The 22,395-nt window shown below is 40.1% G+C and overlaps 1 protein-coding gene across 1 annotated transcript; it reads left to right on the top strand.

Moving 5' to 3' along the window:
• Positions 1-7,473: 7,473 nt before the first annotated feature.
• Positions 7,474-9,899, top strand: coa3b (cytochrome C oxidase assembly factor 3b). Its single transcript, XM_079281402.1, has 2 exons — positions 7,474-7,654; positions 9,312-9,899. The coding sequence occupies exons 1-2, from the start codon at positions 7,486-7,488 to the stop codon at positions 9,416-9,418; spliced, it is 276 nt and encodes a 91-aa protein (XP_079137528.1). The 5' UTR covers positions 7,474-7,485; the 3' UTR covers positions 9,419-9,899.
• Positions 9,900-22,395: the final 12,496 nt, after the last annotated feature.

Here is a 22,395-nt window from a genome sequence, read left to right as displayed (position 1 = left end):
GGGGAGAAACGAACACCACAGGAGGGTTTTCTTAATTGTGGTTTTCGGGAGTATCGAGAAGGAACTGAACCGAAAAGCAAATCCTAACGATACTCTTGCCTATTCAGTGTGACATGTTTCCTCCTCAGTCTTCACTTGTTGCGGTCCTTGCTGCACCCACCCTCGTATGTAAACAATGTGATGCTATATAACAGTTCAGATGATTTAATGCTGTTCGATATCTTGGATTTCTGCAACCGATGATGATTTCAGCCCTGTGCTCCGTGCTCCGGGGGTTGGGAATGTGATGGCGAGACAGCGCTGATTATAAATGGAGCAGAATTTGAGTTGAGATTTGAGTTGGCTTAAATCGTGATGGCTCACTAGCACAAGTGGCAGACCGGGGTGGCGGTTTCCATTCTTAAAAAGGGGGACCGGAGAGTGTGCTCCAATTATTGGGGTATCACACTGCTCAGCCTCCCCGGGAACCTTTATTCCAGGGTGCTGGAAAGGATCCGATCCAGGAGGAGCAATGTGGATTACATCCTGGCCGTGGAACAGTGGACCAGCTCTTTACCCTTGCAGGTCTGTTGGAGGGGGTCATGGAAATTTGCCCATCAGTCTGCTTTTAAACTTTTACTTGAGTAATATTTTGAATGCAGGGTTTTTACTGGTATTTTACACAGTAGTATTTTTACTAAAGTGCAGATCTGAGTACTTAGTCCACCGCTTTATTTGATTAGTTTATTGAAATATTAAAAGTGTTTCCTTTTACACACACAATTTTCAGATACAGTTGATGCAGGGTAGCGCATGGACTGTAGCTCTCCTTCTGCTGTCTGTCTTTCTCTCTCCAAAGTACGTTCACGCACAACAACACTTTTCACCTGTATAGAGTAAAAATAATCATTTACTCCGTTTAGTTCATTTTGTAGCCACGCTGCAAGAAGCCCAATGCAATGCAACGTGAGGTTTGGTTAAAACGGCACCTATTATTGTTCAGTTTGAAAAAAAAGTATCACAGAATGATGTGGAACTGGTTTGTCTGCTGCAGGATAATCTTTAGAACATACACACTTCTGCATTGGCTTCACTTTTCAGACCCGGAGGTTGCTGCCTGGTAAGTACACCTTTCCCTGGTTCATGAGGAGCGACTGTTTGTTAAGGGATAAAACCCACGTGATGGGGCTAAGAATCACCAAATCGCCAAATTGAAAATGTCTTGCATCGACCTTACACTTAAAAAAATGTGTTTTGTTGGTTTGGTTTTAACTTTAAAACCTCCTCTCCTTGCATCTCTTCCTCACCTCCTCTGCTTTCATCTCAGATATAAGGGACTAAGATGCAAGGAGAACAGGCGGGAAAGGAATCAAGGATGTATAAAATGAGAAATAAGCAAAGCCCATGGTGTTCCTAATGGTACTTGGAGTTAGTGGTATTGTAACTGGAGTCCAGGGTGTGGCCTTCAGACAAGAGCAACATATTTGTTTTAGGTAGGTGAATGTTGTCATGCTGATGAAAATGTCTTGATAAACTTTACTCTCTTTTTTCCAATCAATCAACATGAAAAGGTAATGTGCACAACAGTTTTCAGCTCATTGTCGTTTTTAAAAACGAATTCAATACTGTAGGTTTATTTATTGAAACATTTCAAGCTGATTTTGTGTTCACAGTGGATAATGTGGGTAACATTAGCATGTAGAATGTAGACGTGTAATGACACTCTTATAAGAATTTAATGATTTGATAATTCATATTAAATGTTGATATATATATTTGAATATAAAGGGGACATATGATGAAAAATCACTTTTTCATTGCTTGTGCACATCTATTTGGGTATCCAGTGTGCCTTCCAACCCACAAATTGTGAAATAAGACAACCCTCTAATTCTTTTCTTGGCTGCCTAGACATGACTAAACATGTGATTCAACAAGCCATTCAGGTTTAGCTTGCCATCTTATGTCATGTGCATCGTTAATTAGCATCTCCACTCAAACATGTTCGAGTAGAAACCCCAAATATAAGTATGAACTTGAACAATGAGCATGATATTTCCTCTTTATGTTGTTCTATGTTGCTGTTTTTATGCTTCCAGTGTTTGATCCACCACAAAGGAGCAAGCTTTTCAGAGCCACCATTCAAGCCTGCAGGTCGTCAGTGTTCAATACTCAAAAGTCCACTCAGTCGATATTCCGTGTATTAATAAGTATATATGTAACTTAAGTACAGGCTTAAAAAACACATTATGAGTGTGAGAGGATAATTATTTCTAAAAATATAATCAGTTTTATCTTAAGTGGGTTAACTGAGAACCGTTAACTTATTTTATAACTAGCTTTTTAAATATATAATTTACATAATTAAAAAATATTATTCATTCCACTTAAATGGGAACTTCAGTCTTCTGTTGCTCTATGGCAGGGGTCTCAAACTCAAGGCCCGCCAAGTCATTTTATGTGGACCGCGCAAAATTAAAAGTCAGACTTGATCATAAAAATATCCCCGTAGTCGAAATTATGAGATAGAAAGTCGAAGTTATGAGATACCTAAACACACAGTCACAGAAGCAGCTCTTTGGCTGCTTACTGTACATTTGAAATGTATTGTGATTACATTGAAGACTTTAAACGTGGCTTTACAACACATGAAATACTTCATGTGTGATTGTGCAAACGCACCCTTGAAAGGATTTTAAGCATTGAACAAAGTTATTGTAATAACTTGTGTTTGATATTTGTCTTTGATATGTTCTTTAATAGTTTGATCTTTGATAGAGTAATGTGGGTTTCTTAACCCTAAATTAAAAGGATTTAAGTTATAATAACAGAAATGTGCTGAAATATATTTTTACATTTATATAACTGCATGTACAATATTTTAACACTTGAATAAACAATAATCAAATGCAGAGACAGTTATTTACCAATATGTTCGGAGAAGTTACATTTACAACCGGCCCTTTGAGGGCGACCATGATGCTGATGTGGCCCAGAGAGAAGATGAGTTTGACACCCCTGCTGTATGGTCTACTGAAAAACAATATGAGTTGCATTATGGGAAATTCACCCCCTTGTGTTTTAGAACTTCACCTAGAAGGGACTAAAAGTTAGAACATGCTCTGATCTTGACCATTCTTGTTTAAATCTGTCGCTTATGAGACTCCCAACATTATGGAGTTAAGGCACTAAATCACTGGACTACCCCTTTAACAAATACACACATCATGAATACATTTTAGTTTATATTATCTAATGATTATTACATTAAGCGTAAATGAGTACAAATTTAAGTAAAATGAAGTTAAACTGAATGCTCTATCCACACACTCTTGTCACTGCGCAGGAAAGCACATTGCTATTGCCAGATGAGTGACAACATTGCACTAAAGCAGCGGTGGAATTAGCAAGCTAGCTAACTAGCTGGCACGCTAGCTACACTGGTTACAGAAAATTACCCAAAGAGCGGGCTGGTGGCCAGTGGCAGCGCTGGGTCTAATCTCCAACATTGGCCCTTTTCTGTGAAGTCAAAAGACAATAGAAACAATGCCTGTTTTAATCCAATTCTGTTTCTATGGGTGTAATGGTATTTCAGCAAGAAGAAAACATGGCAAGATGTGGAGAGCTGCTGGCAACATTGGAGGATTTGGCAGATGAAGAGTTCAGAAGGGATGTGCAGGAGAGTGTACCAGAAAGAGATTGTCCTGGGGATGACAGAGTCAGTGGGGGTCCCGGGCTTTGTTGATGAGCCCAACTGAAGATAGGAAGAAACTGTTCATGTGGCGTGAGGTCTTGGCCCTGATGGACCGCAGTCTCCTGCCAGATGGAAGGGGCTCGAACAGTTTATGTCCAGGGTGACAGACCAGTTATCAAGCTTTAAACATTGAATGAAAACTGTTGCAAGCATCAAAATGTCTGATTGTGTCATGTTCCATTATTCCATATTCCAACAGCATGCTCAAGTTTTACAGAATTCCAAAAGCATCACGACCGTTTCAGAGCAAAAGATGTTTCAGTTTAACTTGTGACCGTGTTAACTGGTGACAGCTGAATGTGTCCGTGGTTGCTCGTAGCACCTTACGTAAATGGTTGGCGTAGATAATAAACACAGATGAATATGTATTTAAAATTGATTGAAGGCTTTAACGAGGACACCTACGGGTCCTGTTTGTGTTTACAACAGCTGCCATCAACCAGGCAACCACGGACGCATTTGGCCGAGAGTCACCAGTTAGCATGGTCACTCGTTAAACTGAAACACAGGCTGCGTATGTGTTGACCACCACTGGACTGATCAATAATGCTGGTGTTTGAAATGCCCATTATTAATCTCAATAAAATCTAAACTCTAAGTCTCTATCATTTGACATTCTGTTTGCATAGCTTGGTAATTGTACTCCACTGTACTAAACGTCATCAGTTTACTACTCTAAAATGTTCTATAACAGTATGTTCTACTGCTTTGTGTCTCTATATCAGATGCCTGTGAACTCACACTGGACCCAAACACAGCACACAGAGAGCTAATACTGTCTGAGGACAACAGACATGTGAAATGTGTGAAGGAGGAACAGCCTCATCCGTATCATCCAGAGAGATTTGATCACTTACAACAGCTGCTGTGTACAACTGGGTTGACTGGTCGCTGTTACTGGGAAGTTGAGACTAGGGGAACGTCTTACATGGCAGTGGCTTACCGAGGAATGAAAAGGAGAGGAAATGCTGATGACGGCAGGTTTGGAAGGAATGACAAGTCCTGGAGTCTGGACTTCGATATGTGGGGTTGCAATCTTTGGCACAATAACACAAAAACACGCTTACATACCCATTTCAAAGAAACTCCCAGAGCAACAGTGTATCTGGACTGGCCTGCTGGCACTCTGTCCTTCTACAAGATCTCCTCTGACACACTGACACACGTCCACACTTTCTACTCCAGATTCACCGAACCCCTCGACCCTGGGTTTGGTTGTGTAACGGGCTCCTCACTGTCTCTGTGTCAGATAGATGAGGGAACGTCTGCCAGACAGACTCCAGAGGTATAATCTCTTAAATGAGGAAATCGTACAGAAAAATAAAATACCAGAGTAAGGGTGAAGAATGTTTGCATGAACAGAAACTTAAAGGTGTGATACGCAGCATTTCACTTAAAAACATTGTATCGACTAATGCGTGCAGCGTAATGTCTCAGGGAGACATCGATTATTGTTTCAATGTATGTTTTAAATCTCCTTTACTTTTTACTACTGAATTTTATTTCTTACACTGTTTCTTTAATTGTTTTGAAATCTCCTTTTCTTTTGCCTTATGTTTTGATGCTTTTAATGGTTTTATGTGAAGCACTTTGAATTACCTTGTTGTTGAAATGTGCTATACAAATAAACTTGCCTTGCCTTGCCTTGCCTAATGTAAAAATAATCCCTCTCAATCATTATTCATGACCCACTAGAAGTGTGTCACTAGACTTTTTCTCTTTTATTCTTCTTTTGCCGTGTTCGGGGCGTCAGCAAAGTTATAATGAAAGTGAGACCGTGATGCACAGAGTGGACAGGCCACAGTGACAGGGTGAAACGAGCGCTTCAGCTTCATGCATTCACAATCCGGCAACGCTGCACCAGTCGGCAGGGTTGTGCGGAATTGTGGGCGTGTTTATTTGTATCTTTATTACGGCTCTGTTACAGGAAACAAAGAGGAATACATGAGGCTGTTGTCAATGAGATAACATTTCACTGGATCACATGCATGCCTCGTTTCCTGTTAATCCGTTGTGCATAGGAAGCGATTTGATTTATTTGGGGGGGTTATTGTACCATTACAAGAATACACCTTGACTTCTACACTGGCAAATGATGACTATATGGCTTTGTTTGATAATAAAAAAACAACTGGAAAAGTCTTCACTGGAATCATGTTTTATTTTTTAGAATTAAGGTGAAATAATTAGTTTCCAACAAATGATTGCAGCTTCGTCTGTTGCAACAGAGTAGAAGTAGCATAATATAACTTTAGAAACCTGAAGGCACAATCCTGCAAACATGGATTTAGAGCGTGCTATCACTCACAAACTGACTGACTGGTAGGGCGCTAGTTCATTCATTATTTTACACAGCATCATAAATGCTTTTTGTTGACACTTCTATGCTGATGATACCCAACTCTATTTGTCCTTCCCGATCTGGGATTGTTCCTCATTTGTACGTCGTTTTGGATCAACGTGTCTTCCAAATGAGTAAATGAAATCGTAAATGTTTGTTGACTCACACCAAAGTTATTGATAATGTGATAACTCTGTTTTTGTAAACATTTTCATTGGAAATCAAGACTGCTTTAATATATACTATATTACCAAAACCTATAGTCTTTTTGTTGTCATGGTAAGATTCTGCCACTTCTAGTAGCTATTACATTCTAGTGTTCACAGGAACCCAATTATTACATGCTGAACATCTATTGTAACCTTTTTTCATCTGTTTTATTCTCTCTGTTATTATTATTTATTATTCTCACTACCTTCCCTCTTCCCTTTGTCATTAGTAAATAGTCATCCTCGTTGCAAACATGCCTCACCTAATCTTACATGTCATGTCACAAACACGACCATAACTCAACCAGCCAGTTCAATAGAAGCTGATACTGCACTGTTCTTGTCTTTATGTCCTTATGTCCTTATGTCTGTATATGTTTTTAAACTGTCCAATTGTCCTTTGTCTTCCTATTAGAATATATTGCAACAATTGTCCTTTATGTTATATTGCACTAATTTAAAAAAAGGAAGTAGCCAAGAATATAGTGAAGCTGGTTTGTCTGCTTGAGAATCTGCTGCAGAGGTTGCTGCCTGGTCATTACACCTTGCCCTGGGTTTATGAGGAGCTACTGTTAGATAAGGGATTAAACCTGACAAGTTGTGAGGGAGCTAAGAAATACCCGAAGCAGAACTGTGTGTGTGTGTGTGTGTGTGTGTGTGTTTATATGTGTATGTATGCTCAAGCTCAGCTTGAGACCAACACCATTGTACGGTACATATTGGGTTTTAAGGAAGGGTTTTAGGAAACAAATGTCAACAAAACTCGAAAGTTAATATGAATCATTTAATTTGTAAAAAAAAATGATATTAAAATGTTGCTGTAAATTTGGATTTTTCATTCAAAGGATTCCCAAAGATCAACACCTTTCAGTCGATTCAGCAGTGTACAGTAACCTAAAATGTATTTACTAAAGCCATATAATGTACTGTAACATGAAGACAACAGCTTTCAGTTTGACAGACCACGTTTAAACGAGAACATAGAACGAGTGCAATCATTTAAACAGCAAACAGACCAATAAAGGCTGAGCGGAAAATGAGCTGGTAGACATTTTTTTTAAATGAATATGTATTTACGCTCGGATCAGTCAACTCAGCCATTCTACACACTCCCATGCAGAATGTGGCGGTATGCGCGTTTCTTTATAGAGGAATGCTTCCGGTTCATGCGACTTCCTCGCAGCTGATTATCCAAACAAGTCATGGCGGCGAAGGGAGCTGAAGGATCCGCGAAACCTGCACTGACAGCGGCGGAGCAGCAGCTCTTCCGCCGCCGACAGGAGCTCGACTACCGGAAGAAGAACGCAGCGCGGCTCCGCGGCCGGAACCTGCTGACCGGCCTCTTGATCGGGGCGTTTGTGGTCGGCATGTGTATCCTTCACTGGTGTCCTCAGATAGATGTCAGAAGCTATTACACAAAACATACCATACGCTTCGTCCTTCATTCAGTTGCTCCAAGGATATAAGAAGTTTAAATCTGCAATGAAATATGAGCTGTGAAGCAGCATCATACTCATGAAGTCTTCTCAAAACAGTTCAATCAACGTGAAGATCTCATCAAACTGAAATAGTTTTTCCCTTTGGAACCAAATCTAATAAATTATTAACTTTTTTTCATTATTATTTAAAAAATTCAGTCAATTACATTTGTTTTCATTAAAACCCGTTTGTCACCAGAGGGTGCCAAAGTATTGACAATGCCGATTCATTTCATTTACGTAAGATTTCAAAATTGTTGCTGAAAAAAATGCTGTTAAATGCACTAAAACTTTAGTGTTACAGTCATCATTTTTTTTCTCCCAAAGCTAAAGATTTTGAATACCTGTAGACATTTATTTTGTTGATTTTTCGTTTAGAGACAATGACCGAGACGATGCAGAAAACTGTTTGTTAAATGTGCATTTAAATACATCAATTCTAAATTGTATTGTATTGTATTGTACAATTCTAAATTGTATATCAAATGCGAATAAAAACATTTGCATTATATATCGTCGTTCTGCTCTCTAAATATCTGCATCGGCACTTAGAAAACCCAAATCGGTCGACCTCTTGCTTTTTCTTACTGTCAACAGATTCCATGAAATGACTAACACCAACCACGTGTTAGTCTGAAGCTGGATGCTTTCCGACTCATTCATTCACTCATTCATCTCGTTCATTCATAGTGCACTTGTTGATGACTGTTTTTCCAGCTGGGGATTCATCCACATTTGTTGCTCTAGTGAGCATCTGTGGTAGCAGGACTGTGTATGCGTGATTGAGTCAGAATAAACTACACTGTGTACATGGTACTGAAGTGACATGTCAGCCAGCTCAACAGTCATCGATCAGTTTTTAATCGTTTTTGTGACGACAGTGGAGCTTCCTGGCACAGAGGAAGAAGATACGTCAGGCACAACACGTGTCAGTGAAATCAAGTCAGGCAACGGGTTTTGGTGTTTTCATGGGATTTGTTGACGATAAGAAACACAGAAAGTCACCAGACATTCAAACCAAGACGACATGACAACTGCTTCATGAAGGCCAATATCAAGTCATATTGCTCCAAAAGAGAATTTAGAATGCAATTTGTCAGGAAACATAACTTTATTTATGAACCCTTTTTGTTAATAAAGAAAATATGTGTAAGTAAATATGTCAAATTATTTTACCCTCGTTTTTGTTCTGAAAGATATTTGGATCCTCAAGAGCAAGAGCTGAATCTGTTCACCGTCTCTCTTAACTCACAGAGCACTACTTCATGTGTTTAATCTGCGAGTCATACCGGATGTGTAACCGTGGGTTCCCCTGAACGCTTGCTACCGCTTATCAAATGTGACGGGTATCGGCCCTGCAGGATGATTAGCCATGCAGCGTTAGGTTTTCTTTTTATTCCCAAAAGGTCTCAGTGTCCAGTCCAATAATAATTCAATGAATACAATTTTAAAAATGAACAATTAACATCTACACACCCAATAAGGTAAACAAGGTGCACGGCTGTTTGTTTCATTTAAAAAGTGTTTTTCTTTGACCTATGATCGTCCAGTTAGCTACACCATCCTGTCCGTCAAACAGGAGAGAATCGTGGAGGAGCTGGACGAGGAAGTCAAGATCAACCACATCAGAGGGCCAAGAACCAGCGCCAACTCCTGATGAGGCTGACCACGAGCCGCGCTGGACCCACACTGCTGCCCGGCCCTCATGCTTGACCTCCGTAGAGCACGTGGTGACATCACACCGGCTGTAATGAGTCATGTCCAGTCATGTCCGCTGAGCTTCTCGTACTAAAGGGGAAACCTTGCACATTTTCAACCTGATCTGTCGCCGGTAACACGCAGGGAAGCAGTGAAAGGTTCCTTTGCCAATACCATCCACATCGCAGCGATACCAAGCCGGTTGAAAATGGGGAAAATCTTCGTCGTTAAACACACTTGCATACCACCTATACTCTTCATCACAAGTCTTATGCAAATGTCAATACAAATGTTTTCTTTGCTCCTTTTCTGTTTTGAAATACAAACAAAACTATTGTTGAAATTGTTGAATTATTTTCTGCATGAATATAAACTCTGAATAAAGTGTTGCCTCGACACACTGAGGGGGAAAAGAATTTAGCAGATTCATAATTTGTAAATAAATTCCTCATATTTTCTGACACATTTCTTCAAAGAATTGTTTGTCATTAATTAAAGGGGAAAATAAAGTGATGGTTCATTTGATACATTTCCAATTATTATTTCTTGAATTCATGTCGTCAGTGCACAGCTGCTCAGGACAACATGCAAAAATGTTGAACTTGTCTAAACTTTGCACCAAACTATTCACAAATATTGCAATTTATTGTCATCTCTCAAACCAGAAAAGAATGCAGCATATACGTGGTACAAACGCCTTTTACAAATCTTATATATCCATCATTTCTCAATTGAGCAAATTGATATCTAATCCATTAAGGAAAAGTTTCTTCCTTATCTCTGTGGGTTATAGGATATAGTGTGAAGAAGCTGCAGTTCTTGCTGATGTTCTCTGTGTCTGTGGGGAGCATCTTCCTGCATCCAGTGACGTCGCTGGAGGTCGAACTACAGCGTGCTACGTCAGCGTTGGCATATTTTCACATCCTACTCGGGTAGCCCAAATGTAAACTCATGTGAAAACAATATAATAAAGGCAATTTGATGCAAATAAGAAATGAAATGCATTAACATAATTTATCCAGCAGGAACTGGATATGCCTGTACACATGAGAGCCATTATATCAAAGTTACCATTCAAAATGAGGGATCAATGGAAGACTACAGCTCATGGCATTATAGAGACTGCTAACCACAGAGCTCACTTCATGGATCTGGTCACATTCATTGAGCGTCGTGTCAGAATTCTTTGTGACCCTCTGTTTGGTGACATACAGGACCCATCAACCAGTGTTACTGGGACAAGGACTTATGACAGGTTTAAATCCCAGCCCAGCAACAGAGTGAGGGGAAATGTTGTTGCCACTACAGTAACCTCTATGGACTGGCCTGAGGAAGCTATGGAACCAACATCAGATACAGGGAAGGCCGAAAAACCTGGATGCCTGTGCTGTGCCCATAATCACCCATTGGAGGAATGCAAACAGTTCAAAGGAATGAAGCACAATGAAAAACTTGACTTTCTTAGGGAACAGGGAGTTTGCTTTGCATGCTTGTGTGTTGGTCACATGAGCCGAGACTGCGAAAGCCGCTTGTCCTGCAAAGAATGTGGTAAAACTCATCCCACCGTGCTTCATATCAGAGGGCAAATACCAGCTTTGGAACAGTTAAAGGAACCACCTAATGACCAGCCAACTTCACTGAAAACATGTGGACATATAGGGGCCGGTAAGGACCGTTGTGGACTATCGATTCTCCCTGTAAAGGTGAAATCTGCAAAAGGAAATCACATTATTCAAACGTATGCCTTCCTGGATCCTGGTAGTTCAGCCACATTCTGCTCAGAACATCTCATGCAGAAGCTGAATATTACAGGCAAAAGAACCAACTTCTTGTTGCAGACAATGGGGCAGGAAGCGGTTGTTCCAGCGTACACCTTGAGTGGTTTGGAGATATCTGGTCTGGACAGTGATGATTTTTATACTTTACCAGATGTTCTAACACAGAGGAACATGCCAGTCACTACTGATAACATGGTGTCACCTGAAGACCTAACTAACTGGCCGTATTTATCAGAAGTACACAACCCAAGCATAAAGGCAAGCGTTGACCTGTTGATTGGAACTGATGCTCCCAAGATATTGGAACCTTGGGAGGTCATCAACAGCCGTGGAAATGGCCCATACGCCATCAGGACAGTGCTAGGATGGGTTGCTAATGGTCCGCTGAATGGAAACAGTGGTGCTTTAGGGGCAGAGATTTCCTCTGCTACGGTCAACAGGATAATTGCGCAAACTGGAGAAAATGATGACCAATCATGAATTCAATGAAAGGACTGACTCAAAGGAAATGTCCAGAAAAGACCAAGTTTCCTGAAAACATGAACAAGCTCATCAGTAAGGCAAACGGTTTTGACCGCATACGCTACACATTTAACTTTAAAGGATACTCATGTTTATTACAACTTGGGAATTGAGTATAAAAATAATAGGCAAAATGTAAAACTATTACCCAAACAGTCACTTTGGTGAGTACACTGCTACCATAACTGATAGAAATATTAGCAAAAACTACTAAAACTAGACCAAATTTCAATGTTAAATTTTAGCATAGATTCAGGGTTGGAAAATAATTAGGAGCTAGGAGGGAAGGGAGGCACGGAAGGACCAGAACCAGGACTGAGCGAGGCAGACTGTCAGACCCTGCTGCAGTAAAATGAGAGGTTTTCTAAAGGGACTCTGGTGCTTGAAAGCACGACCACTTTTGTCCACAGGGACTGCCAAAATCAAATACAATTTCCTTGTAGTAGCTTTATATTTCCTTCCTTGTTACCCTTCCCTACTTTTAAACTTTAAAGATTATTCTTACATATATTTTACATATGGATTGATGCAAAATGTTATTCGTAAATTGTTACAAATATTACCAATGTGTCTTATATTACCACCACCCATATGACACCAGAAGTGGACGAGGACCAAGAACAGATAACGACCAGGAAAAACTGGAACTCTCATTCCCGATGGTCCAAGTAGCAGGTCCGAATGGAGCAATGATGGTCCATAGACCCTGGACTGACAGAGACATGATCGACGCCCTGGCACTACTGCCAGAACCCCAAATATCAGGGACAAAGTTCGGTGATTGTATTCTGCCGCGAGTTAAGTCCCACTGAAGGAGAACTCAGACACCTCCTCATGAAGAAATTGGGCCCAGCCAACTATGCCACGGTTCGAACAGCCTGTCAAGGCAATGCCAGACAGGAACAAACTAACTGGGATCACGCTGACAATGTTGCATAAATTGTCTGCCTTACCCCCTTCTGCCTCCAAACCACTCCACTCCCTCCAACCAGGAGACTGCATTGTGGTAAAGGACTTCAGGAGAAATCACTGGCAAGCTAAGCGTTGGAAAGGACTGTTCTATATTCTCCTTACCACCCACACGGCTGTAAAGATGGCAGAACGAGCGACTTGGATCCAAGCAAGTCACTAAATTATTGCTACTCAGATTGCACCTACGACAGACTCAACCACCACTACGTCATCCTTCCCTAATACCAACAACCTAGAGTGATGTTGGTCCAGATTGTGGTCCCCATTTCATTTGTATTTTGCATGAATCCTATGTGTCTGCACGTGTGCCTTGCCAAATGGATACTAGTGTACTTATGACTGATCAATGATGTGATCAAAAGGGGGGATTGTGATGGCTAATTGACACTGACTTATCTGTCTGTTTTTATTGTCTGACCACTTAGTGTTTTGGCCCTTTTTGTATTAACAAAGTTAATCAATGTCAGACATGGTCATTAGGGGTCCTCTCAGGTTGAGTAATATTAGGTGTGTCTTAATCAAGGGCATGATACTGTCAACTTAGATAGAGGGCTGAATGGGGATGCAATCAGTGGACCAATCAGTGTGTAAAGATGCCCGAGTGGCCATGGAGGCAAATTAACAGTTTAGGAGTCCAGAGAGGTTTCAGAAGAAGCTTCTTTTTATTTTTAAAAGTCAACCATTGCCCCACCGTTGACATCAGTGTCTAGTTGCCACCACTAACTCCCCCACACAAACAAAATGAGGACCTTATATACACCTGGTCCAGCTAATTGGCCCAGCCCTGCCATCTACGGGTAAGTATATTGCTAAACATATGTGTATAATAAATATTTACCAGAGTCCATCCACACCACAAGTATCTATAATAATAAACATCTAATTATAATGCCTATAAATAAATAAAGTAAATGATAAACACCATCATTTATCTAACTAAACACAGCAACACATATTTTCACTTGCTTATTTTCACATGCTTATAGCATCACTGGGAATCAAAACGCAGCGGCTTTGAGAGCACTTGTTTGCAATTGTGCATTAACGTGACTAACCAATGATTTAACTTGCTGCTAGGACCACTGATTCACCAAACCTGCTGGCTTGCAGTCTGTGTTCCACCACAGTCCCCGACGCTGCTCTCATGATTCATTTTGTTTCTCAAGATAGATTTGATTTTGTAGCGAGTAACGAAGGTTTCAGGGGAAATGTATCGGAGTAAAAGTATCAGTTTTCTTTGCAAAATGTAGTGAAGTAAAAGTAAAAGTCAACAGAAATATAAGTAGTAAAGTACAGATATCCAAAAAAACGACTTAAGTACAGTAACGAAGTATTTCTACTTCATTACTATACACCACTGCCCATAGACCTGACTTTAAGTTCATAAATCTATGATTTAGAGAATAGATCTCTCGCTAGTTATATACAGTTTTTCTTTTTGTTCTTTGCATTTTTCTTTTTTCTCTACTTTGTATATATGTGTATAACTCAAATGGGCATCATCTGAAGATCTGTATGTATCGTATACATTGTCTGAAAGACATCTGTAAATGTCTGATTGATGCCAACTATCAATGAAATGTAAATAAAAATAATAAAGTTATATTAATTTATTTATGGCAGGAAAGTGCTGTTTCTCTACTCTGTGCTAGAACCGTATGATCATCGAGCCGTATGATTTTCTTTTTAAAGCATAAAAGCTGCCGTCTAGTATATTTACTAGTTTTCAGTTTTCAAACTTAACCTACAAAAGATGCCGGAAGATGAAACTAACTGTCTTACTTTTGGATAAACTGCTGTGGACCGGTTTTTATTAAGTCCTTACATGTGTGCTGTTATCAGTACCAGCTTGCATCATTTCCATTTTCTCTTTTCTTTAACTTCTCTTCTCTGTCAGATATCAGCTCTCACGTCACCGTCGTCACCAAGACGTTCGTGCGCTACACACAACTCAAGGTGTTGCTTAGTAGCATCCGCCGTTTCTATAGCAACATAGAAGTCGTCATCGCAGATGACAACTTTGAACCGGAGAACATTACTGGAGAACACATCAGACAGTACATCATGCCTCCAGCACAGGTACACACACACACACACACACACACACACACACACACACACACACACACACACACACACACACACACACACACACACACACACACACACGTATTGTTGGTCATCACTGTTTTTAAATGTATTGTTGGTCATCACTTTTTTTAAATGTATTGTTGGTCATCACTTTTTTCTCAAATGTTCGTGAGGTTTCACCGAGGAAGCTGGTCCTATATGTATAAAGGATAATCAGTTGTACCATAGCATCACATGTAATTATATTTATTTAAAGTGTAGAAATAAATATATAAATAAATATATATGAATAAATGTGTATGTATGTGTGTGTGTGTGTGTGTGTGTATATGTATGTATGTGTATATATGTATATATATTCTAGTTCAGATAAATTTCAGTTTTCGTTACCATATAGTGTATATTTTTCTGAATTTATACTGCATACATTTATTTTGGGGGAAAACTTATTTTGGTCAAGGAAATAGATCGAGAAAAAAGGCTGGCCTCTTTCCTCGCTCCCTTTATCATTGGCAATAGAGCTGCTTGTAGAACTGATCTGACAAGAGCCAAATGCTACAGGTATCAATATAAGTAAGCGTCAACAAAACACCTGATTTATTTGCACATGATCTTCTGATGTATTCAACTAACTTGAATTCATTCATTTTCCCGTTGGTTTAAACTTTTGGCAGAATGACCTTTTATGCTTTTCATTTTGACAATGCAACTGTTATTTGATATTCTTTGTCAATGCTCTGTATTGCATTGTGTGACGACCCTCTCTGCAGGTGTGGAGGTGGGTGTGGCAGAGGGTCGTCAAGTAGTGGAAGCACCTGAGGCCATTAGCAACACTGGCCCTGTGTGCCTGAGCACCCAGTATAAAAACCCTCTGGATTCTCAGTTGGTCTCTGGCTCCTTCCTGAGACACCCGTTTTGGTTTTGGTTATAGTTTGATTCTACTCTATACAACACTGCATATACACTTTACACGCACCCACGCACTTATACTGCTGAAATGACTGACTTCACATGTAACTGTTAGTTTATGTTTGTCTTTTATATTACTTTAAACTTAATAAATAATTGATAAACTGCTTCATTGACTCCCTTTTTTGTCATGGCCGTTCGGCCCGGTTTGTGACAAGTGTACTTGTCACCTGAAATGAACATTAAAATAACGTGTTTTGTCCCTCAGGGCTGGTTTGCCGGCAGGAATCTGGCTGATTCCCAGGTAACCACCAAGTACCTTCCTGTGGGTGGACGATGACTTTGTGTTTACGGAGGAGACGAAGATAGAGAAGCTGGTGGAGGTGATGGAGGCGGTCCCCGAACTGGATGTGGTGAGAATAAAAAGGGCTCGTGTCTGAGGGGTCAGTTGTGTTGATTATTTCAAGTAAAGCAGCGACAGAAAAAAAGTATAGTTGTCAGGTGTTCCCCAGATTTCTGCTCCTCACTACATTTATTTCTGAATACTCTACATTGATTTTTGTGTGGATTTGGTAAGTTTGAGTTTATTTTCTTTTGGAAAAAGGTTTTCTATCTGAGGTTCACATCAGGGCAGAGAGTCCAGTATGTAAAAGACACACTGTCCTTCTCAAACATCACTGTTTCTCCTCCTCTGTCTTCTTGTTGTTTTTGTTACAACTACAATGTCTCAACTGGAGCCGATCCCAGTATGTAATGTGGTTGCCAGTTTATAATCAGTTTTCCCGATCTCTCTCTTCTCGTCAGCTGGGCGCATCAGTAAAACGGCAGTCCACAACCCAATGGGTGACGTCACCGTGACTACGTTCACGTCTCATATACAGTCTATGATCTACATACATGTGACTCAAGTAAGTCACTAGTGAGTGTAGGCACGAAAATGATGTCAAAGTCAAAATAACTTCAACCATTACTCTTATTTTCTAAACCTCAGTTTTGTTGCCTAAAACCTAACTTCCTGTGAAGACTGTAGTTTACTTTGACACCATGCATTGAACGAGCGTATACTGAAACGCCGTCACTGAAATGTGTGAAGAAGACGCTCGAGGGGTACGTAGAGCATCATAGTTTGAAGCCGCTGTGCCACTGACCGAGCTATGTCGTTTAAAAACATTGAATGTGTCGGAAGTTACTGCAAGGTCTGCACAGTCGGTCTATAAATGAGGCACATCCAAATGCATTACATTAGACCAGGATGGACATGTGTGATGAACATGACAGGATGTCTTTGATGCTGATTCCCAGGAACTTAAAACTATTCACCTGATCCACCTCATCGACATGAACAGGGGTGTGTGTCTTTGCCTACTTTTTTGCTGAAATCATCAATTTAGGATATGCTGGCCGTCAACATCTTACAAGTTCAAGTGGACCGACAACACATTTGTTTGACAATTTTTGAAAAAGAGATCTAAAAAACATTCTGAATTCACAGCCATGTTGCTCCACATCAACACAGAAACCCCCCCGATTATGTCAAGGAACAAGACAAGGCGAGTGAGTGAAAAGACATTTGACACGCAAATACATTGATTTGAATGTGAGGGTGTGCTTGAACGTAAACATTCAAATTTGTGTTAATATATCTGGTAGATTGAAGTGTTGTATATAAAACAACAAATAAATCCATTCAATCAAAGAATAATAAAATGACAAAAGACATATCAAATATGCTCTTAACAGATTATAAAAAACGACCAGTTCATAACGGCACACTCACTTTCAGGAGGCCTAATTTCACACACCTGTGCCAAGGTGAACGCATTTTATGCGAAACCAATGAGTACAGAGGAGTTCCATGCAGGCACCTTTCAGCCATATAGCGCTCGGGGCTCTTGTGCATTATCACATGACTCAGTGTTGAAATTCAGTACTTTGCCTGTGCTGTACATTTCTACTGTGACTTAGTTTATGTGCCTTCCTCAGAATCTCAGAAACATGGATTCTTTGCTGATTCCGGCTGCAGTCTGTACGACGATGAAAGCCTTCCCTGGCCAGAGAATAAATACTTTAAAGACAAACTTCTATCCTCAATGTTTCTTGTTTCAATATTCAGTATTATAGGACTCACTCGGTACTATTGAATAGTGTTTTTCCACCACTCCTTCAATACCGAATGCGCTTTTGAGTCCATTAAAAACACAGGGTAATGGATGGCCTTCAAATCACAGAACCCTATTTACCTTAGGCCTTGTTCTCTTTTCTACAGTGACCTCAAGTCACGAGCTAGGATTCCCTGATAAAAACAAACAAAAACATGAAGACGCTTTCTATCTTTTGCAGATATAAAATGATCTAACCCTCCTCAAGAAGAACAGCCTTGACTGAGCCTTCATCAATACAGCATCAGTGTTTATTTGTACAGTTTAATTTACTGTCCAGGTAGACCCTACGACATTTGTATGACTGGACAGGGAGACCTCCTTATTCCTTTTGAAATCCATAACAAACTATTTGGTCTTTCCAACATTTCATTAAAAATAAATGTGCATCACATTAGCTGACAAACAATTCAGTGCCTTGGGCAAGTAGACCAACTGGGGCAGTCTCTCTGAAAGCTTTTGGATTTGACAGGACTCCTGGCTGCGCACACAGTCAGTGGTATAAAGTGAGACTAAAAAGACGGATACAATCGCGCCCTGCTGTGCTCGGCTTTTAGTTAAGATAGTGTCAGACAAACTGAGGCTGAGACAAAAGTCAAAATCAAAGACCCAAGCAACAGCCGTATTGTGCATTTTGAAAATTGTTCATTTTTTTTAGCTAAAGGTGTGGTTGCATTAAAATCACTACAAAAGTCGAAAAAACATGATCCAAACAGAGCTGGGGCAGTTGTTTACAAGATGGCTGAAAATACTGTGAAGCATAACAAGTAGTGCATCACTTACTCCCACGACCTATGCAAATTGCAAGGGACCTTGAGCCCTGTCTACTCAGGTGGCCCAGAACAACACATTCAAAACAGTTCATTATGTGCAACGTCAGGGCTGTAAAATGCCTGATTTACATTTATTCCAGAACGAAAAAAACAGTTTGCATTATTCCCACAGCCAGTAATCGTTTTTGTGCAGTTCAAAAGACCCCTTGAGTTACTACTGGACATGTGTCCTTCAAGCCTTTCCTTACATTTACAATTACCGTGTCGATAACTATAGAAAAAAATAATAAATGATCATAATAACGCTCAATAAAAATGTTTATTAAGCGTTTTGTCTCTTTCTTTAAAAATGAATCGCACTCAAAATACAACTGTAGGGATGAGGACAGAGAATATATGAAGGTAAATGTGTCAGTGCACTGATGTAATTTGGGACAATAAAGTTGATTGTTGAACTGTAAAATATCCTGACTCTATTACATATTTTATGTTTGAGGGATCATTGCAAAAAATGTATTAAAATACCTCCAAAAAGTAGTTTGACTGCTTGTTAAACCCAAAGTGTTTTTCTGCATGTGTTTTCTATAGAAGATGCAATGTGTGTGGATACTGTGGAGTTCTGTGAATGCAATAAAGTACGTTCTGTTGAGTAATGAGTGCGAAGTACAATTAGCAAAATAATGCAAATACTTTTACAACGAGTAATTGGCAAAGTGATTGATTACATTTCTCACATTGCTCATTTCTTTTTTGTTTTGTCATATCTGATTTTCCATTGTTTGCCAAACGTACTGCATAACAACAAATATTACTACATTGTGTAATGGCCTCCAAGGACCAAGGACTAAACACCAGGATGTTAAACTCTGCTTTGCATGGCTGCTGGGTTTCTGAAAAGGATTAACCACGAAAGCACAAGTGAGATTAAGACGAGAGAGAGAGGAAGAGAGAGAGAGAGAGGAAGAGAGAGAGAGAGAGAGAGAGAGAGAGAGAGAGAGAGAGAGAGAGAGAGGGTGGAAGAGAGAGAGAGAGAGAGAGCGAGAGAGGACGAGAGAGAGAGAGAGAGAGAGAGAGAGAGAGAGAGAAAGAGAGGAAGAGAGAGAGAGAGGAAGAGAGAGAGAGAGAGAGAGAGAGAGAGAGAGAGAAAGAGAGGAAGAGAGCGAGAGGGTGGTAAGGTGTCTTGTGACCTGTAGCGAATGCCATGGGTGGCAGGATTACTTCTGATTGGTCTTGTCAAAGTCTATCTGAGCCGTGATTGGTGTTGTTAGTTTGTAGCCTTTTTTTCGTGTGAAATATAAGCTGACAACACAGAGATTCAAACCAGGTGTTCCTGCTGCCATCGTTCAAGGTGAGTGCTGCTGAGTGTTACACGGACTGCAGATGGCATGTCACACAAAGTGCACTAGATTAGTGTTTTGCCAAACAATTTAGCCTGTTCATTTGATATTTACCGTACCAACTATTTTCCAAAAAGAAAAACGGAAATTCTGAATGATTTCTTCCACCCAAGCAGCAGCTGTTTTAACTGTCAGGCATTGAAAATGTTGGAGACGTATCAGTAGCAGAGGTGGTAGGAAGATGTACTAAAAGGTAAAGTACTCATTGAAGATCTGTCTTTGGTTATTGAGGCATTAACGTTTACGGCAATGCGTCATGTGGTCATGATTGTGTCATATTGTTGCTTTTGAGGGAAAATCTTGTGATTTCCAAGTGAAATGATGAAAGGCTACTTTTAACCCACCAAGCGCATAAAAGCTGCCTTCTAAAAGTGCCAAAATATCAAAACAATCAGTTTGAATTAGTTTGAATTACTCCACTCACCAGTGTGGTGAGTGGAATTCTGTTAGGCAAAGCATAAAAACACTCATTTAAAAATAACTCATCAGGAACCCTTTCAAGAGGCAATGTTTCAGTGGCAATCTGAATAAACCACAGACCTCATTATTGACAGTTATCAAGGGGACTATTTAGCTAATTTAGCTCAAATGTGATAGTTAAAACAGTATAATGAAAGGTACATAAATGAATGTCCATATATAATCGTCCAGCCTTACAAGCCAGCTCCATCAGTTGATTCACATTTGAAAAAGGTTGCATCGTTCAACGAAATATGAATGCTCAAAACATCCACATGTACTGTAACTTCAGGTGTATGGAATCCTTCCTGTGGACAACATGATGAAGAAAATCTGCATTCTATTTCCCCTGCTGCTGGTCTTTCCTGCTGTGTGTGGGGGTGCACAAGGCCTGAGAATTAAGTTTATACACCACAAGCTCATGCTGTCCTGGAAAGAGGCACAGGCCCACTGCAGAGAGGACCATACTGACCTGGTGACCATCAATAGTGACAAAGAGAATCAGGTCTATGTTCGTGGGTGGATCGGATTATACCGCGAGGATTCAAACTCTGAGTGGAAATGGTCCAGAACAGACAAGATAGCTGAATTCACCATCTGGCAGCGTGGTAAGTAGGGCAAGCATGTAACTTGCATATATATACTATTTTCACATCATTTTTTATGTTTGCAATCAATCATTTTGTTACGTGCCTTCAGTTCTTGATTTGCCAAAAAAAAAATTTCCCTTAACATATTTGGTGTTATGATATAATATAGAGCTTTTTTGGCTTGCGAGCTACTTTTAAAATGACCAAGTCAAAATGATCTACCTACATTTAAAATGCTGAATATCTATTTATATATATATATATATATATATATATATATATATATATATATATACATGTACGGTGTTTGGACGTAATGTTCTTCATGTGGGAAAAGGCTGACTCACATAAATGAGTAGAGCCGAATAATGCAGTCAGAAAGGTATCACATGTCCTCATGTTTGGGGACTTTTCCTCTGTGAGAAAACTGTCCATGAGCCCTGGACTTCAGCTGAATGTCAGCTTGCAGTGTCAGAATCTCATCCTCCACTCCAGACGAGTTCAGGTGAAACAGCGTTGACATTTTTGATGCGAGTGAATCAACCTCAATATCTTCCCGAAATGTGCAGCACATAAGTGTAGCAACTGGCTCGAGTAAAGCAAAGTCTCGAAAGCGTTTGTCAAACTCTGACAGACACTTGTCAATCTGCTCTGTGTAGCGCGCACTGTCAAGTTACGCACACACCTTCCGTTGAGTCTCCAGTTCTGATGTGAGGTTTTGGAAGTTTCCCAAATCATGGCGCTACAGCTTTAGCTTCTTTAGTACAAATAAATTGGAAGGCTAACTAATTAGCTCGCCGGAGTTTTGCAGTAGCTCGCGCGGTTGACCGCGCATACGTGGTGACCCGTGTGTTAGAAAATCAAGTGGCAAATGCCATGCGGACATCTCATTGTTTTTGAATGGCATGCGATCTACCCGCACTACCTCTGCGATCGACCTGTTGGGCACCCCTGATGTAGAGTATTCAATTATTCACGCACTTGTAGTTATTCATAGCTAAATTAATAGTTGTGTTATTTTAAGATATTCAGGGGGAGGTTTAGCAGTTATTGTCCTAGTCGAGGGAGAAGGTTCAAATTCCCATTCTGAATGTTTTTGCTTGAAATACTCACGAGTTAACGAGTAATCAAGGATATGACATTGTTCAAGGGCTACCAGGTGGTCCGGAGGCCGGCCACGTATTTGCATGATGCAAAATGCACAGGAAAATGTGGGATGTAAATGTTGTGACTCAAACTCTTATATTTGAGACTTGAATCCAGTCAAAGTGCCCTCACTTTTCCAA

This window comes from Melanostigma gelatinosum, assembly GCF_949748355.1.
Source record: "Melanostigma gelatinosum genome assembly, chromosome: 13".
Lineage (NCBI taxonomy): Eukaryota > Metazoa > Chordata > Actinopteri > Perciformes > Zoarcidae > Melanostigma > Melanostigma gelatinosum.
The sequence above is the reverse complement of the archived record's forward strand: the minus strand, read 5'-3'. Positions and strand labels throughout refer to the sequence as shown.